The sequence below is a fragment of the Amphibalanus amphitrite genome, unplaced genomic scaffold (assembly GCF_019059575.1).
Source record: "Amphibalanus amphitrite isolate SeventyFive unplaced genomic scaffold, NRLGWU_Aamphi_draft 000980F_arrow, whole genome shotgun sequence".
Lineage (NCBI taxonomy): Eukaryota > Metazoa > Arthropoda > Thecostraca > Balanomorpha > Balanidae > Amphibalanus > Amphibalanus amphitrite.
This window is the reverse complement of record NW_024882474.1, coordinates 217383-237451: the sequence shown is the minus strand read 5'-3', so window position 1 is coordinate 237451 and position 20069 is coordinate 217383. Positions and strand designations below refer to the sequence as shown.

Genomic DNA, 20069 nt, shown 5'->3' with positions numbered 1-20069 from the left:
CAATTTTCCGGTTCAGTGTGTCAATTTTATCTACATCTCGATGTTTAAGAGTGTCTAGAATAGCGTTCGTGCAAAACAGACGCTTTTCAATTTTCTCCCATTGACTTATAATGGAGTGGCCGCAAAATTGACCTGACCTTAGGTCACCGATATCAAAATTCCGAGGTGTACATTTTATAGATAATGTTGTTCTTATCAATCGCTGAAAGTTTAAAGGCAATCAATCACTCGGTGTAGCTATGACGAGCATTCTTATTTTTTCGGAGGTGAGGTCACTTGGCGTGACCTGGTGACCTGACCTAAGGCGACCTGGGTCTGAAATTTTCAGAACATGTGCGGAAAAGATGCACGAACAGGCGTACCAAACACGGCGGCGCTCCGCGCTGCTGTTTTTGAGATATCTGCGAAAAACCGCAGGGGGGTGTTCAAACACCTTGAGAGCGTGATAGAGGCGTGAGAGCGCGGGTTGAGAGCACTCAAATCTACAATAAACAACACACTTTTATTATGGTAAGACAAATAACATATTGACCAAACAGTGGGGTATACGATACCTTTATGTAATATGTTGTGCGACATATCAACAAAATTCAAAAGACGAGACACGACTAAAATAAAGGTGTACCGCTTCGTGCAATAGCAGCCAGCAACAACAGCTTTATCTACTGCCTTCAACAATCAATATACCACCAAACAATATAACTTTCTTTCTTACTTGTGGGGTTAACTTGTACCTTAATTCGTTTATACAACATAACAACTAGGATCTTAACATCAACGAAACAAGATAAACAACAACATCTTCCTGACTACGTTCGCGGTAACTTCGGACGAGACCGACCGAGGGTCCCCAGAGATACTTGTCATCCTGAACTTCACCTGCCATTCGCTGCCTCTGTTCCAGGCTCACGACACTGAAATGTGCCCTCGGCTGCAATGGAAAGCCCACTGGTATCTCCTTTGACACAGATACGACCCCTTATGTGTGCATGCGTGCGTGTGCTCCGATCGTTCACACGATATCACGTCACGAGCAGCCACTAACGGGCAAACAGGAGAGGTCATAAAGCCGAGGTGACATCACGACATGATCAGCTAACGAGCGGCGACATGGTGACACTCCACAAATCACAATCACCCACACGTTACTGAGGGCAGCAGTGAGCTCGCACCGGTCAGCGGCTCTCTCCCAGGTGCTGAATAGTTGACCTCAGCGCTGTCACCCCCGGGCAGTCGAGCGATGGCCGCCGCCGGTCCCACCTGACGTCAACGCTCCCTCACTCCTCGCCGCCCGGCGCCGCGCCTGTAACCGAGCGTCACGCGTCACGCTGAGGTCACGGCGTGACGACACTAGTCACCTGATTACGGGCGCGCGGACGAGAGTGGCTCGGCCGACCCGACCTCTGAGACTCTCGCTCTCCGGACTCAGCGGAGCGGGTGAGATGAACCCGGTGGCGTTGTTAGACTCGGGTGGGTGTCACATGCTTTCTGAACACATACGGATGTCGACGGGTTTGCCTGATCGCTCGTTAACATGTCACGTGACTAAATATATCACAGAGTGGGACAGTGGAGAGTTTATTGGCGAGCGTCAATCTGATTAACTGTAAACGGCCATTAATGAGGTCAGTTGATACACCGGATTGCATTATGCATTCTAATGTTACCAATAGTCACATTCAGCACACGATCGAAGCGCCTCGGGTCACACCAGTCCCTTTCTAGGCCTGTGTATCCCGCCCTTGCCTACGGCCACGGGGGCCGAGTGCTCGGGTTGGTTACATCACCGTTCTGACACGCTCCCGTCACCCGGCCGGTCGGCGCCGGCAGCCGGGCTCCCGGCACGGAGAGGGAAAGTCACGGTCGCGGCCGGCCGGCCGAACCCGCCATTAGTTCCGGATGGGGTCACAGGCACCCTGTCCTGCCCGGCCCTGGCCCGGCCCAGGGCGGGTCACCAGGGCTGGGTGAGCAGACACCCGCACTTGGCTGGTGGTCCGGCGGAAAAACCCGCCCTCGGCGGTCCGGCCAGGAAGTCCGGACGGGGACGGGACGGGACGGGGCGGGACGGGGTGGGTTTTTCGGAGGAGTGGGTATTATCGGTGTGGGAGAGATGGCTGCTGCAAGCGGGAGGCGTGAGACCGGCTGGGTGTGTATGTGGGTGGCATTGAGGCAACGTACAGCCCCTGTAACTGTAACGTGAATAGGTGGACTGATAACCAGAGAGTGATAACGACAAATGTTGGCAATTGATGATCAAACGGCATGATAGCGAAGATCTTTGATAGTGCTGGGGGACAAGAAAGGGCAACAGTCTGTGAATATCATCAAGCGATGTTTCAGCGTTAGAGCGGGTGAGATAACCTTCGGATATAGGGAAAATTAATGACAGGGTTAAGAGCGGGGTTTTATGGAAGGGGTCGTCAACAATGGCCTAATGGCCTCTGTGATAGCAGTAGTCGTGGTACTTACTTACCCACCTCTACGGTGGCGGTATTGATGGTAATAGTGACGTGACCTACCTCTGCGCTAGCGTTACTGGTTAGAGGTGACATTACCCACCTCTATGGTCGCAGTAGTGATGGTACTCGTTGACATCACCCACCCCTACGGTCGCAGTAGCGGTGGTACTGGTTGACATCACCCACCTCTACGGTAGCGGTAGTGGTGGTATTGGTGCTTGGTTCGTCTGCACAGCATTCCGTAGACGCGGACCGTTGGCACGTGCGCATATGCGGGCATCTGGTGTTGCAGAGGGCCGTCTGACAATACAGGGAGAGAGATATGTGTATTCGGGAGACACAGGCAAGGTCGAGAGAGACACAGCCCGCGTAGTTATTGTTGGTCAAATGCCTAGCGACATCGTGCTATTACAGTTTCATTGTCTTTAGCATTTTTGTTTTCACTTAGCTCGCCTCAAAATAAAAGAACGGCTAGAAAGGACCTCTCAATTCATCAGGAAGGCCTAATAATACCCTCCGCATATTCACTAAGCCGATAAGCCGATACTAAGCATGCGTCTGCTCTGACATACCACAAGGCACCAGTCCGTGTGAAGCGTAGCGTCAACACACAACATTCAGAGCAGCATCCACACAACAGAGCACGACATCGTTCCATTTGGATCTTCTGACGGCTCCGTTACAGGACTACACCCTGCTCACGGGCCATCACTAATGGAGTATCATACCTCCATGCCACGTGACGCGACAGCGGCCATATGCCCAACGAATGACGCACAGGTAGCGCGGTGAATGCTTCCAGCATATAGCGCTCTGGCGCAGACCATTCGATAAGTGCACATTTTCCGGGTACACGTAAGCCAACACGAGAAGATCGGCTGTCGCGTTCCACAGACAAGCTGACAGGCAGCCAAAGAACATCCTCCGTAATATGTTTGGGAGGTAGCTAGATTGCATTCTGCTTGGGTTATGGAGCTGAATCGGTGGCAGATATGTAGTACAGATATATAGCATGACGTTCCTCGAAAAATGCTTCCGAGCTAGTTGGCTGATGGTCGACCAGCTAAAAGCACAGCCCGGGGCAGGAACAGGAGAGATGTGTTGTGATTGAGGCTATACCCTAAACCTGATTTTATGCAAAATGCGACATAACGTGAATGCCAGTATATGGACAGAGAGGCCAAAATGGCGGTATATCATCCCGGCTTCACGTCGGCTGGGCCACTATACACAGGATAGCTGTTGGTGCACAAAATGCTATGTAGCAGAAGATACTGACCCAGAGACCCAGAGAGAGACGTTATATACTGACCCAGAGAGCCGTCATATACAGACAGCACAGCAGTATGCACTGACCCAGAGAGCAGTCACAGTATACATACAGCAGTATTTAACTATACTGACCCAGAGAACCGTCAGCCGGACACCGGCAGATGACCAGGAAGTTTGACTTTCCCGAGCGGGTGTTCTGCACCGCCAGCAGTGCCCAGTCGTCCCCAGAACACTCTCGAATCTCGTCGTTCGATTCGCAAGTCTTCACAGAAGTGAGGGCCTGAAAACACATTGAGAATGGTAAATTGTCAATATCGAAAAGCCGTCATTCACATTCAGTCGTGGCAGCTTTGACTCATGCTAAAGTAATGATATCGACGGTCATTTGAATGTGTGGTGAGTCCGTAAGTGTTGGATTGCGTCGGTTTCAAAGTACAAGGCTTGCTTGTCTATCAATACGAGTGGTATCGGCTGTGACGTTTGCCAACCTACGCGCGCGTATATCTTCATCCAGGGCTTAGCAATTGATCATGCCAGTTGATGTCGAAAGGACACGCTGTTCGCTGTTTGCCTCCAAGTGTTGATGTAGATCGCCGAGTCTAATACAAAGCCAGTCGGAGAGCATATATACGTGCTATGCACGCATGAAAAAGGGCTCCAGAAAAGGATGATAAATTAGCGACTGATAACGAACTCCCGGGATCCCATGCTGCCTGCACTGTACCCAGGTATGTAAATACAGAGTATACGTGTATACAGCTGGATCAAGGTGCTGACACCATCCCATGTGTGGGAGTGGCGTGCACTCGGGTGACCGGGTCTCAGCTGATCAGCTGGACAGCAGTCACTGTGGCCGGTGGCTGCGGCGGCCGCTGTGATACCATCTGCGGGCGACCGTGTCGGGCGCTGCGCTCAGCCGCAGCCCACTGACCCATAACCACCCACCCCATCCCTCTGCCTCTCTCCGTCCCCTCTCTCCGTATCGCTCCCTCTCTCCGTCCCCTCTCTCCGTTCCCCTCCCTCTCTCCGCGGCTCTGCGCCTGGCGCAGGTCCGGGTGGTAGAGTCGAGAGACACGGGAGCTCAACTTGCGACTTATAACGACCCGATTTATAACGTTACAGCGACCCTGCAGGCTTCGTTATTCCTGGCTAATGGACACCTTTCGTTATCGGAATTGTATCGTCTGAAAATATGGAATTCAGACTGGCGCACTTCAGCCTCGATAGGACTTCAACAATGGAAGTAGGAACAATTTGATACTTGTTTTGCTTGCAATTCTTTGATAGTTTATAAAGGTGCATTATATAAATGTGTAAATGTTTTAAAGATCGTGGATGACATGCAATAATAAGTGTGCTCAGGCTCCGCGCAATAATGCGGAAAAGTTTTGGTAAGAATAGCGTAGGTAAGCTGTTGATGGTTGCGATAATGTGAACCATCCGAACATTACCGAGTGGGTCGTAACTTGTGTGAAGGCGACTCCTACTTGGACCGGGATGAATACGAAAAGAAATAACATTGCGCTACCCAACATGCTACGAATAGAATTTGCTGAAATGCAAAATCACCCTTGCTTACATATATGGCAGTAAGATGAACGATAATTTGGTTAGCTGATCTCCAATGTCTCAGATGTCTCCCACGCCAACACTTCAGCTGTCAGTAGTTCAACGTATTTCTCGGCTATATCAGATGGCCAGTGAGGACGCGCTGGCAGCTCCTACCCCAACGATCAGCGCCCGCTGACCCTCGAACTGCTGGGTCAGCGGGTCCACAGCGGAGCCAGCGGAGAGCCGCGGACCCAGTCGTCGGCACCGTTTCCCCCGTAAACAGACGATGGTGTCACCCTGACAGGTGGTCGACGGGGGTCGGGGTCGACGGTGACACCGTGACCGGCAGATAGCGAGGTGTGAAGGTGGTCAGCAGGCCCCTAACCCAGAGCGAGTGAGCGGCGACGGTAACAAGAGACGCGCGCGAGAAGTGATCGTTTGTGGTTCCCTATCCCAGCTGTCGGCTGAGGCCGTCTGTGGTTATTACTCGCTACAGTGCAGGTAACCCACACGACGGCACCGTGTGTTACTCTGTGGTTTCCGTCGTGTGGTTCCTTACCCCCAGCGACTGGTCGGTGACCGGTGGCACAGTGTGCTCCTCTGTGGTTTCTGGTGTGTGGTTCCTTACCCCCAGCGACTGGTCGGTGACCGGTGGCGCAGTGTGCTCCTCTGTGGTTTCTGGTGCGTGGTTCCTTACCCCCAGCGACTGGTCGGTGACCGGTGGCGCAGTGTGCTCCTCTGTGGTTTCTGGTGCGTGGTTCCTTACCCCCAGCGACTGGTCGGTGACCGGTGGCACAGTGTGCTCCTCTGTGGTTTCTGGTGTGTGGTTCCTTACCCCCAGCGACTGGTCGGTGACCGGTGGCGCAGTGCGCTCCTCTGTGGTTTCTGGTGTGTGGTTCCTTACCCCCAGCGACTGGTCGGTGACCAGCGGCACGGTATGCCCGTCGTCTGCAGACAGCAGTGGGCTGCAGCGGGGCGAGTCGCGAGGGCAGACGCACTGAGGGTTGGTCCTCTGGAGCCGCGGGTACGCCGTACTGCAAACCTGGGGCACAAACATAAACACAAACCTGAGGCACAAACACAAACACAAACACTGTGAGATGGTCTGCTGCCGACGCGGGTACACCGTGTTGCAAACCTGGGGCACAAACACAAACACAGACACTGTGGGATGGTCTGCTGCCGACGCGGGTACACCGTGTTGCAAACCTAGGCACAAACACAAACATAAACACTGATGCTGGTCCCAGGCCCGCTGCACACCGCACGAGAGGCAGAAAACATCGAAATAGGAGACTTATATACGACAATGAATCTGAGGCGTAAGTTGCAGACTGTTTACCAAACCGGCTAACAAACCACCGCGCGGATCTGGTAGCCGTGATTTTGTCCACCGGGATAGGCACAATAAAGCTAAGTGTGATTGACTTCCGCACCGTGTGTTCATCAGGTTACGACACCGGTAACTGGCTGGTGATGGAGTGTTCCACAACGCGCATCATGTGGTTAGTCACACTCGCCCTGGGCACGCTCGACAGTAACGAGCCATGACTGCGCCACAATGGCCCTAAACTGGCAGTTGCTGCCGGGCTTACTGGGAACCTGCAGGCACGGGCAATGGGCACGCTGCAACAGCTTCTGAAATAGTTACACTCAGCCTATTTATAGCGATTGTGAGACGCCGCTCGGCTCAGCTTCCGCCATAACCCCGTCACAAACGTGACGTGAATCAAACGTCGAGCTCAATCGCGCTCTTCCGGTTCTTATTAGCTCCCTCCGCGGTGCAGTCGTCAGCACACTCGCGGCCAATCCGCCACGCAGCCAGGCCGCCTCTTTACGGTAAGCACTTTCATTATGGCCCAGTGACACCATGACGTGCACAAAAACGTTTTGTTGCGGAAAGGGAAAGCGCGGCGCACCGCTGGTCACGGGTGCATTGTGCGCGCGTTGTTACGTCACCTTAGCGGCGTGGTGCGGCGCGGCGCGGCGCGTGCCGCGTGCCGCCGGTATGGGTACCGACCTGCTGTGGCGCGCACGTCGGCAGGAACTGGCCTGACTCGTAAATCCACTGCCGGAACGGGATCTGTAACAGTAGCACACCGGAACAGCGGCGGTCAGTGGTGGCGTTAGTCGTGTCAGCCGGTCGTGACGGCTACCGTGAACAAGGTATGCTTCTAATCACGACCGAACTGTTCTCAGATAGGAAACAAGCCGTTAGTAGCCATTTTATCACGGCCGTGATTGAGCTCACGGAGAGAGAGAGGAGATAGAGAGCTGAGAGACGTTTCAACGAAGAAGAGGAAAAGTGCAAGTGGAGCGTTTTCGGTGAGCTGCACCCTTTAAAGGGACCCTCCCACCTTCAAAAAAGTTAATGAATTGGCATGAAAGTGATGTCCCTTGGTTCAGAAAGAGCGAAAACGAATATCTACTAAATTTCACCGAAAAATATTCACTAGTTTTCAAGATATTAGGCTTTTACTTTTGTTTACTTTTTGGGATCTCCCTGTTACTAGCGACTTTATTTGGAAGCAATAATTTGGCAGCCTTAAAGTGCGGCAGACATTGCGCGCAAAGCAGCGTATACCACCACGTGTTAACGATGGTTTTAGTCTAAGATTTAAAAATCGTTAGATCTCCGCTGACGTCACAAATTCTAAGGGGGCATACCAATGCATTAGCCCCTTAGAATCCGAAAACTGCAAGTTTGAAATTCCATATCTTCGAATTGAAGCATTTCTCGATGTTGTGAGTGCCCAAACCGGTATTTGCAGGCCATGGCCACCAATTTGGCTATCTCAACTCAAAACTAATGTTAATTAAGGTGGGAGGGTCCCTTTAACACGCGCAGTGGAAGGGGGGCGGATTTCGCCCACCCCTCCTGTTTTTCGCCAATAACTCGCGCCGCAAGCATAATATCAATGTGAAATTTCGGCTACCTGTCCAGAATTGAATTTCGGATCTTCTCGTGCAAGAAGTAAGAAAATCGGTTCACAACTTTTCTAGTAATAGCGGTGTAAAGTCAAACATCCTGCCGCCGCGGCGGCGCGGCGGCGCGGCGGCCGGCGCTAGCCGTTACGCGCCGCCTGAATTGTAGACTGTGCCGGGGCGGGACGGTTCCGTCTTTACATCGCGCTCCTTACCGCTGATTATATTAGATTCGCATCAAATTCGGTGAGAAGACTGAGAAATGTACAGGCAATCATATGGTCAAAGAATTTTGAAAATCGGCCGGTAACAACTTGAGTTATGAGTGTGTAAACACAAAATTGTGATTGCCGCGTTTCCCGCGTCGGCCGATCCCGCTTCAGCCGGCGACATCTTACCCTTAGCAGGCTTCTAACTGCCATATTTATGGTTTGATTATCTAGAAATTCATCATATATACTCACAAATGTTTGTTCTTTTGCATAGTGAAAGATTAAAGAAAATCGGCCGATAACTTTTTGAGTTATCGGCGTGTAAACGCAAAAAAGTCGCTAATATGGCAGATTTGACCACATTTAACCTCATTTCACCTTGAAGATATTGACCTAGGGTCATGAAATTCACACATAACAGAGTTCCCCATGGCCCCTACCTACCCTCCAAATTTCGTCTTTCTAGCTCCAGTGGGAGCTGAGATCTTAGGGGGGGCGACATCCGCCCCCCCCCCCCTTCCACTGGGCGTAGTACTCGCAACCCTTCCACTGCGCGTGTTAAATGGAGAAAGGCCGACATTGCGATTTGATGCATGACCGACAACGGCAAGCTTTATAGGGTTTGTTGATTGAAATTTCATAAATTTATGAATGGAAACAAAAACTGCAGCAGCAATGGATTATTACAGGTGGTGGCAGGTGCGAATGTAAGCAAGCATCATTGTATTTATAGTTCACGTCATATTGATTGACCGTTGGGTGGCTGTAAGATTATTCACCAGTAAAACGCCTTTTGGGCGACCAACGGAGCGAGCGAGAGGATGGGCCTTGCACGTGCGAAATTGCGAGGGGGTACCTCCAACTAACTTGTGCACTGCACCCTACTAACCGGTCTTTAGCGATGTGCCAAATTTCAGCGCAATCGGCCTAGCCGTTCTCGAGATCTGGAAGCGGCACACTGCACGTGCGCACGTGCAAGCGGGGTCCAAACTGACTTTTGCACGGCACCCTACTAACTGGTCCCCAACCGTGTACCAAATTTGAGCGCAATCGGCCCAGCCGTTCTCGAGATCTGGGAGCGCCCCCTGCACGTGCGCACGTGCTGTAGCACCCCAACCTTAACACATGCAGATGAATTATCTGATGGAGACCTAACTGTGTACCGAGTTTCAATTCAATCGGCCCAACCGTTGTGCCGTTATTGAGGTTGCAATTTTGGGGGTTCTTAAAAAATGTCCAACTTTACCACGCGCCACGTGCGGTGTTTGGCAAGAACGCATGGTGGCCATCACACCACAGAACTTTTACGTCCAAGTGACATTCAGTAAAGAAGACCGCTTGTCAATCGGATGTCCCGTTCCTAAGATATTAGCTTTTGAAGAGCGTCCCCACGGCCGGCCGGCCGGCCGGCCGCTCATACTCAGAATTTTCCCTTAATTCAGTATGAGACTCCGCTCGCTTCGCTCGCTCCGTAATTAAACACTTAACCCGGTTTAACATGCTAAGTGTGCAAACTGCAAGCTGATAATCGTCAGCCTGACGTCATGGTGGAGCTCCTGCACACTGCACGTGCTCAGACTGGCAGCGAGCACCGCCTCCGTGCACTGTGCTCTGGTGGGGATACATAGCCACATTATTTGGCCGTCATGGTCGGTCAGCCCCGCCCCTGCCACTGCCAATTCGGTCAGCGATCGCTGTCCTTATTGTGAGTACCTCATCAAAGTATCGGAGGAGTTGAGACGAGGTGAGCTCGGAGTAAATCAGCGACGCCGCCCAATTTCGTGACCTCGACCTCTGCGGTCGCCCCAGCCCTTCTACCAAGTGAATAGGCGTCCCTTCACCACGCGCCCGCCGCCGCGATGTCATATCGTTCCTTCTCACGCCCACCCACATATCATGCACAGGGCTGTGATTAAGTGACGGGCACGGCAGCGTGTCGTCACGTATTTTTAGAGTCGAGTCGCTGCGGTGAAAGATGATGTGTGCAACCACGGAAATGATCGTCATCTTACCGCCTGGCTGCATGCAGCCGGGGGCTCACGCCGTCAGTCACCCGAACCAGAAAGCGTGTATAATGTCTGAAAGCGTAAATGAGCCCGACAAATGTGCAATCTATAGGCGTTCCGACCAAGATGCGAAACATTAACACGCAGAAAGTATAAAGGGTTATTTGGTGTAAACATGCGAGAGAATATTACCACTTTTTACTGATTGGTTCAATACTTATCCGGTGTGAGTCCCACATTAAACAGAATGTAAATTGCAGTCTGCAACATTCCATCGGATTTCTATCTGACCAAACATTTTATATAACTGAAACTTCGTCGATCATTGCACACAGATACCTCATAATCCGGGATGATAGTGCAAATGCATTTGCGGGCTATCCAGCGCACGGTTTTAGAACCAAGTTAGGCCAGCAGAACAAATCGCTACTGGGAAAATTAGACTCGGCCTTCGAACCGTTTGGTGCCATTTTGTATGCTATTTGGCTGCTGGGCGGCAACAACAAAAATCATTGCGGTGTGCTAGCTTTGGTCGTATGGTTCCTCTTTTGGATGTCAACATAGTTTTAACCCTCGCCGGCCGAGGGGGGGGGGGCGGGTGCCGCCCCCCCCATAGGGTTTTTTTCGCGATAGCTCCGAACACGCCGGCGGTAGAGAGCTGAAACTTGGCATACCTGACCTTTGATCCAAGCCGCATCTTTTGACACCAACCGCATTTTTGGGTCAGGTCAGGTCACTGACCTATGACGTCACAAGTGAACCTCTGCACGGTCTTCAGATGTCGCAACTTCGCAACGCCCTCACTGCCAGAGGAGATGTCACAGGGAAATGAAATTTGCAGGATCTAGTATCCATTATGAGTCTCACAACTTGTATATCTCGGATTTTTCCTAAAGGTCATATGAGGTCAGGTCATTTTCGTGACCTCACCATTATAAGTCAATGGGGAAAAATCAAAACTGCTATTCTGGCGCCGGGAACGATCTCCAACTATCTCAAACACACAGAATCGTGATTTGATGCACTCCTTGCAAGGTTAGATGCGTCACTTTTGCAATGTTGACCTTTCGTGACGTCATTTATGACGTCATCAAGGTCATATTAGTTTTTCGTCAATAACTCTTGATCAAATTGAGCTAGCGAGCCGGGAAAGCCACCAATGGACTCAGGAAGACCTGCCGAATCGAATGATATGCGACATGACCCCTTTCGACCAACTTCGTGACCTTAGGGTGCTGACCTGACCTTGACCTGAGGTCAACACCTCAAGTTGACCTGACCCGAACAAAAAGTATATCATTCGACGCGCCTGAGCGAGGCGAACACGATGCTGCCAAAATCGCGGCTCTGCGGCCATTTTCCGCGAAGTTATTCACCAAAAACTGAGCCGTACCTTTTGGCACTTGACCTGACCTCAGAGGTCACCGGTTGACCTAGGACCTTAAAATCGGGTACCAATCTCTGCGTCTCGTAACGGCGCACACGCTCGTTTTTTCCGCGACGCGCTAGCTCCACCAGGGGCGAAACGGCGAGGGGGGGGTCGTACCCGCCCCCCCCCCCCTCGGCCGGGGCGTATGTAGAAAACCAATAGGTCCGGCGAGGGTTAACGACTACTGTGCTGTTATGTCAGCCTACTTATTCCTCGGCCATAGTTTTTGTGCTATGCGAATTCAATTTCGATCCCAATTCTCCCGGATCTCAGTTAGGTATGGGCTGAGCTTGGGTTGGTGTTCACCGGATCTGAGCTAGTTACGGACTGAGATTGGGCACCTACCTTGCTGGTGACGGAGCCGTAGGCCCGCTGCTCGCCCTCGGTGTGCTCGGCGACCAGCGCGTCCAGCAGCCGGCGCTCGCCGTCCCCTAGCAGCTGCTGGCCCGGCTGGCCGAGCCGCTGGGCGCGCCCCTGGCGGCCGCGCGCCCTCAGCAGCGTCAGCAGCAGGTCGTCAGCGGGCGAGCTGCCGGCGCCGGCCGCCGGCTGACCGGTCAGCAGTAGCACCAGCAGCGGCACCAGAAGACACAGCGCGGCGCGACTCATGGCGGACGGACGGCCCGGCGCAGCGCGGCCACCTCTGGAAGGGAGAGGGGAGGGGCGTGAGGTGATGTCCAACAGGCCGGTGTACTGCAGCGACGGCGCATTACCAGCGGCGGGGACGAATAGAGGACGTCGGTAACAGGCCAGCTGCCAGTGTGGCAGAGTGGTACGACCTGTTCTCGATTGTTATATCCATTTATATCGTATGTACGATATAGTCGGATTGGTGTGCACTAATTTTTAAGATGTGGCTATGTCTATATAAGCATGCTCCCTATACATCGAGTACGCCCGTGCTATTTCTACCATAAAGCTACATACCTAGAGGGAAAGCAGCAATTTACTTAACCCTGTTAATATTCAGGTAGGTAGGTGTCATGTTGCAGAACTTCTGAGTTTCTGGTTCGCATTAATGGTTATTTATTTGCCTTTCCCTTATTGCTTGCGATATGGCTGTATAAGTTTCACAGCTAAAATGCACCTACCATCGCTCACGCGCGCAGCAGAGCATCCAGCATCCGGTTACCCTCTTGTTGATGTCACGTTCAGGAAGCGAAAACATTGCACCACGCAATGTATACCCGTTCTACACCGCTGCTCCTTTTACTCCTTTGCATGAGATGTGCACTGTTGTTTGCAATGTAGCTGTTCAATTGGGCTATCCGAATTCATGACGGGATCAGGGCAGAGCGAAATGATTGTGAGAGATTTGGCAGGAAGCCCACTCATGAAGTGCACTATCTAGTGGTTTTGTGAAAGTACAGGAAGCTGCTCACGATTCAGGTAATTGCCGATGACTATCTACATCTCCTTCAGATGAATACCTCCCAAAGCCGTGTTATGCAACTGATCACCTATCTCGCCGCTGGTTTTCCAACGTCCAAACATCTGGCGCCGTATTTCACAATAGTGCCTCCCTATCTCCGCCGGAGATACTTCACCTGTCGAACCTGGGCGCCATGGGCTAATGGACGGTGAAAGACCTGACCAACCGTGCAAAAGAAGCCAAAAGCGAGCACGTTTTTGCCGAGCGCGCCCTGGCTGCGCGTGTCCGTGGAAAGTGGCCGACGGTGCTGCTGTGCTGAGGCGGGGTGAAAGGTCGCTCAGCCGGCGGCGACGCGACGGGGCAGCCGAGCTCCCCCGAGTCAGGAGACGGGGAAGGAGTGGACGTAATTCATAAACTCACAGGGCCAGAAGCTACTTGTATGCGCAAACTCATGTGTCTGTTGGGTGAAAGAGGCTGCTAAGCTCCCAGTGCACTTTCTGGGCCTGTGTGCTACCTGCCACACATACCTAGTACCTACCTACCGACCGACATATACATAGCTATCTGGTTCAATCGTGGCGTTCCATGAGGAAGCAAGTATGTAGGTATTTACGAGTATGTTTATTCGCAAAGCAAGTAAAAGATTGTATTGAAAGCATTTATTGCAAGTATTTTGAAAGCATTGGTTCTGAGTCCATGGTGAGCGACGCTTGAGTTTGTTCTTTTCTACAAGTTGCAGTTATTTTTTACAGTTACTTTTTATATGGCTTTACTGTAGCGATGCTTGCAGTTTATGAATTAATTTGCGACGTACGTGGGACATTGAGATGGGTCAATTTTGTAATCGAGAAACCTGGAAGAAGCGATACTCCTTGGTGATGATTTTACTTCTGTATGTAATCACCTCACGCATGGAATTTAATTAACCGTGGGAGCAACAGTAAGGTGGTGACTTCAATTAAAGTTACGAGTAGATCTAGAATGGTAGTGCATGGGTAGTGCTCCATCGTAAGGAGTCTTAACCCTCGCCGGCACAGGGGGTTGATGCAACCCCGCCCTAAGAATGTTCGCAAATAACTCGCGTAAAAAGCGGCCGATCGCGACGAAACGTTGAGTTCTCTCATGTTGATTAATTTTACACATACCCTGAAAATTTTATGACCCTGACTCAAATGACCCTTGCCCTGTGACCAGAAATATTTTCTGAGACCATGTTTGGCCAGAATCACGATTCGGCGCATGTCGGCTCGCATTAGCCGCGCGTTTGCAGTCTTTTCGTGGTTTGAAGCGTTCAAACATGTGATTTGATGTTGCTCCCTTGCATTAGGATGGATGTCAAGGTCACCTGAAGGTCAGGTCAGGTCATTGACCTGTGATGACCTCGGTTCACTTTTTCGAGTCTTACATGTTTCTAGGCTAGTTTTTGGAACTGAATTCGAATTTAGCAACCATTTGAACATTTACGAAGTAGTGTTGGTGCCTTGCAACATGTTACGAAGCTGTCAAAGGCGGTTGACACGTACTACGAATACCCGGCAGGACCCCTACTGGTTGACCTCACCTGACCTGACCCGACCTGGCCTAAATGCATAAAGACATCATCTGTGCTCAAAACCAGCATGATATTCGTGACCAGCTCCCCGAAAAACCCATATCAGCCACACTTTAGGACGTTCTAACATGTCCCGATTTTCCCGACTTTTGGGCGATTGACCTGACCTGGAAGGTCAACTGATGATCTAGGACCTTAAAGTTGGGTATCATCGGCTTCCTCTTGTGACAGGCAACACGTCCGTTTTTTTCCGCGAAGCTCTAGCTCGATCAGGTGTCGAACGCGAGGGGTGGTCGTACCAAGCCCCCCCCCCCTCCCCCTTGTGCCGTCGAAGGACGCAAAATGGCCTGTGCCGGCGAGGGTTAAGGACACGAATATTGGACAAGCAAGGAAGATTCCATGGGGTTAAGTTCGGGTTTGATGTTTTTTATCAGGAGTGATGAACTACCTATGAAGCTGTTCAAACATAAGTGGCACTAAATTGTCACGTGGCGACCGACTATACTGGCAAAATATTGCACCTCAGCAGCTTCTGTCTTCCCTGATGACTAAAGTTCAACCAGTTGCCAGAAACAGAGCACTCGCTTGAAACGAGCCATGCAGTTCGACCCACCACAGTGAGGATGGCAAGTGAGTCTGTTCAGCTTATGTCTACAAAGGCCGGCAATAGGTTCATGGCAATAGGTTCACGAACTAAACAATCTCTGTCTAAACAATGCCTCTGCGTCAAGGGCAGGCAGCCTCGACAGCCCGCTACCGCCTGATGTTCCATTCGCCGACCTCTGATTTTATCCAGTTCACTTCAAAAAAAAAGTTTCCCTGTCTTTCCTCCACGTGGAGGGGATGTATAATTGAATAATGCGGTGTGACAAGAATGATATCGGCTGAGAGGATGAGGGGTTGTAGCTATCTTCTACTTGGAATATTTTTTACGATAGCTGGAAACGCGTCGCAGATAGAGGCCTGGTTGTAGTACATACAAGTCTAATTTCAGCATAATGACTGGTTTTCTCATAAAACCGGATATTTTGGCACTAACCGCATTTTCATGTCCGGTCAGAGCACTAACCCATGTCGATATACGTGAACCTTTGCATGATGTAAAGATGTGGCAAACTTGCAACGCTCTCAGTGTCAAAAAAATGTCCAATAGAAAGACAGGAAGGAGAACAGAGGCATCCAATTCCATACAACTTGTAACCTCAGATTTTTTCAAGCCAGATCAGTCACGTGACCTCGCCACAAGTCCATTGGAGAAAATAAGGACTACATGATAAACAGATACCAGTAAAACGCCTTTTGGGGCGACTAACGGAGCGAGCGAGAGGGTGGGTCTTGCATGTGCGAAATTGCGAGGAGTACCTCCAACTAACTTGTGCACAGTGCACCCTACGAACCGGCTCTAGCGATGTGCCAAATTTGAGCGCAATCGGCCCAGCCGTTCTCGAGATATGGAAGCGGCACCCTGCACGTGCGCACGTGCAAAATTGATCCCAACTGACTTTTGCACGGCACCCTACTAACCGGTCCCTAACCATGTACCAAATGTCAAGCTCAATCGCTTCAACCGTTCTCGAGATCTGCAATCGACCCCTGCACGTGCGCACGTGCAGCAGCACCCTAACTGTGGCACATGGATATGCGTTGCCTAGTGGGTGCCAAGTGCCTTCCTACATGCCAACTAGTTAACGAGACATTGCAATTGTTGCAAACCTGACACCTCTTCGTTTTGCATGTAACACGTGCATAAGGGGTCACCCACATGCATCGGGAATAGTCCCATACTTGGTAGAAGGAATGAAGCTACCCTACAAAAATTACCGCATGAAAATCGGTCAAGTTGTTGCTGAGATATAAGCGTCGCAAAAGCGTGACCACGACCGGCCGGCCGCTCATACTCATGTTCCGTTATTTTACGTATAAGACTCCGCTCGCTTCGCTCGCTCCGTAATCACTAGACACGGCTGGACGTGGCAAGCGCAACTGTGCTAAAATTGTAGCTATGCAATTATTATTATTATCATTATTATCATTATCATTATAATCATTTTTATCATTCTTATGATTATTGTTATTATTAATATTATCAATATTGTTATTATCATTAATATTATTTATTATTATTATTCTTACTATCATTATTGTTATTCTTATTGTCATTATCCTGAGTCTATTCTCTGACGTTCACCAGTTGGCCTGCGACCTAAAACTTGGGTATTATTCTCTATGACTAGAAACTCTGCACAGTGCACAACTTTGTTTTTTTCCCGAAGTTCTAGCCTAATTAAGAGCGAAAAGGCGAGAGGAATATAGGAATCATCCTTCAGCGCCGGGACGTGTATATTTAAAAATAACCGCCCGGCGAGGCGAATATTAGGTATGGACAAAGGCGCAAAGGCGATTCTATCCCAGCAGGGCGCGAACTGCACATGCATAATGATAATCCAATTGTCCAGGTCTCCACAGAGCTCCCATACCCCCTCCACCTCCTCACACACATTGCCCCCCCCCCCCCTCCACACACACGAGACTTATTCGAGCCACTATTGCTAAAAAAACGTGCTTGCAATTTTACTCACCTGTGCTCAAAGTTCGCTGCTCCTCTGTCTCCCTCCTACCCTCTGCCTGTCCCGCGTTCCGTCGCGTCGCTGCCGTCGCTGCTCGCTCGTCGCTGCCCGACAGTCGTCACTGTGCACCTGTCCCCCAGCCGCGCCGGCACTAAACAGCAGCGGGCTCGGCCGGCGCGCACCGTTTTTAACGAACACTCCCAGAGAAAGTCCACACTGTAGCGTACGTCGCGCGCGCTGCGACTACTCTGCACGTGGCCCATCGAGAGGGAAAGGATGGTGTCGTGCCGCTGGCCGCCGACTTCCTGGTTCCTCTCGAACTTAGCCCCCGGTCAGAGTAAGATGTATGGTACCTAGATGACCGCAACGTGAGGTGTAAACAGAAGTATAAACAAGACGTTTGAGCCCATCGGGTACACCTGAGACTCGTTTTAGTCAACTGTTGATGGCAGAGCCCCGACGCCTGACGTCACTGATGACGATGGCAGAGCGAGCCGCCCAACACTCAGCAGAGCAGTCGGTCTGAAAACTGACAAGAAATTGGATCCGACGACCGGGAGCTTCGTGAAGACTGCACGAAGCTCAAGACTGTCATATGCAGTCGGAGTTATTCAGTATTCTGTACATTTTCCACAGCGCTGAGACATTCCATTTACAAGACGTTGGAAGGAATGCTAAACAGTGTTTGTTACATGACATACCACCGTGAACAGTGAAATTGTATATCCTTGATCGAAGAGTGGGGCCACTTCAGAACAGTTGTCACGAAGGATCAGTGGCAATGTCGATAGCAATATTTATCTGTTTCTCAAGTGGGCATTACATGCAGGTACCAGTAGTTCGAGGAAATGTTTTCGTTGAAAAGACTCGTCTGACTTTGCATGTGCTGCTGGGCTGGATCAAACCTTCGTCCACGCATAATGTGTCGTGTACACTACAGTCCATTATCAATTATGTATAGGTAATAGGTGCTACGCTATCAGTCACTCATTAGGTAACTACTATACTACTCAAAGACGCGCGAAGCTGTACGATTGATATTGAGACATTGATTGAAATTCCGCCCTTTCAGCAAAGCGTATTACATTACAAGTTCGAACGACGAGGTCAAAGCCTTAACTTTGTCTAAATATAGTTAGTATATACATTATACCTACACTTTTCCTTTTATAAAAAAAGAATGTAACCGTCATTGGAAGGTCGGATTCTTAGGCCAGAAAGGTCATCCGAAGTAAGCATCTCAGCGCCAATTATCTGTGCGTTTCCAAACATGCGATTCAAACCGTGCTTTATGTGAAGATGCTGTTTTATGAATTGCGGTACATTGAGTTTGAATGTTACTTGAAGGCCGAGTCAAGATCATTGAACATTTGATTGCATTGATGAACTTCTTTGAACTTACAACAAAATTATTTCTACTATTTTATATGGAACTGTCCTCAAGTCGTGCATTCATTGCAGCGCTTAGGAACGAGCAACACATTGCGGGGTCAAGTGAGAGCATGGAAAAGGCCACCAAAAGAAGGTCAACGATGAAACGATAAAGCCACTTTAGAACGCAGATCGACTGACATGAAGCATAAACCATTTCCGGTCAGATCAAGACCAGCTAAGGTCTTAATCTCTGTTTGACCTCTTATGATCATGTTACGCTTCACTTGATGCATCTTGACGAGAGAATCACGATACAGTAAAATCAATAACGTCTTGATAAAACATATTTTAATGACGTCGCTTATTGCTTGCCGGCTGGTTTCCCAGAAAACGAGTCTGGGGGATGCAAGAAATTCCCTTACGGGAGTGTTATTTAAAAATATTTCATAATTTGTTGCTACAGCATGGGCTGCTATTAACAGTACCTAATTATTAACAAGCGCACCGACGGGGGTCTGCGCCAACTTCGTACCGACGGGGGGGGGGGTGGATGACCGCCCCCCTGAGATCTCGAGAACAAAGTAAGATAGCGACAAGCGGCAAACGGCATGGGATACGCACGGACAAGGTCTACAGTTTTTACAAAGGTCATTTTCAGGTCAGGTCAAAGATGACGTCACAGGGGTCAAAAAAGTCAAAATGGCGGCGCTGAATATGGGGAGAGTTTTTCTCGAATAACTTTCGAACTAGTCAAGATAGAAACAATCTAAGGGCATCATCGTGATCCTCTCGTCAATCCGCATCGAATGACATATATGTTGACCTCGAAAGGTCAAGGTCAAAGGTCGGCCTCAGGTCACGTGACCTCGAGGTCATCATGTATATCATTCGAAGCGTCTTGACGAGCTGAACACAATGAGACCATCTGCGCGGCTGTATCTTGTTCCTGTGCGGAGTTATTGGCAAAAACCCTTTGGCGACCTTTGATGACGTCACATGACCTTACAGCTGCCCAATAGCAAAACAGACCTCAAGGTAGTGAAGGTTGCTCGTATATGAAGTCATGTATGGTATATGGGGCCATTCCGACCCGTTTTAGTGGTCAAAACAGGGAGTTGATTTTCCCCCCATTGACTTATAATGGGGAGGTCGAGAAATTGACCTGACCTTAGGTCACCGATATCAAAATTCCGAGTGATATAAATCATAGCTACTAATGACCTAATAGCATCCTGCGACTTTCAAAGGCCTCCGACATCTACTGTAGCTCTGGCACGGTGACAAAGTTGCAAAAAAGTGACTTGAGGTTGGATCATTCAATGTGACCTGGTGACCTGACCTTAAAAGTTAGGA

General features: G+C 50.2%; 1 protein-coding gene across 1 annotated transcript; it reads right to left on the bottom strand.

Moving 5' to 3' along the window:
• Window positions 1-481: 481 nt before the first annotated feature.
• Window positions 482-17592, bottom strand: LOC122368837. The gene is made up of 7 exons (XM_043343105.1): window positions 17355-17592; window positions 12200-12494; window positions 7303-7365; window positions 6187-6324; window positions 3864-4011; window positions 2646-2759; window positions 482-1303 (listed from the first exon to the last, which is right to left on the bottom strand). Exons 2-7 carry the CDS (start codon window positions 12458-12460, stop codon window positions 1278-1280), a joined length of 750 nt encoding a protein of 249 aa, XP_043199040.1. The 5' UTR covers window positions 12461-12494; window positions 17355-17592; the 3' UTR covers window positions 482-1277.
• Window positions 17593-20069: the final 2477 nt, after the last annotated feature.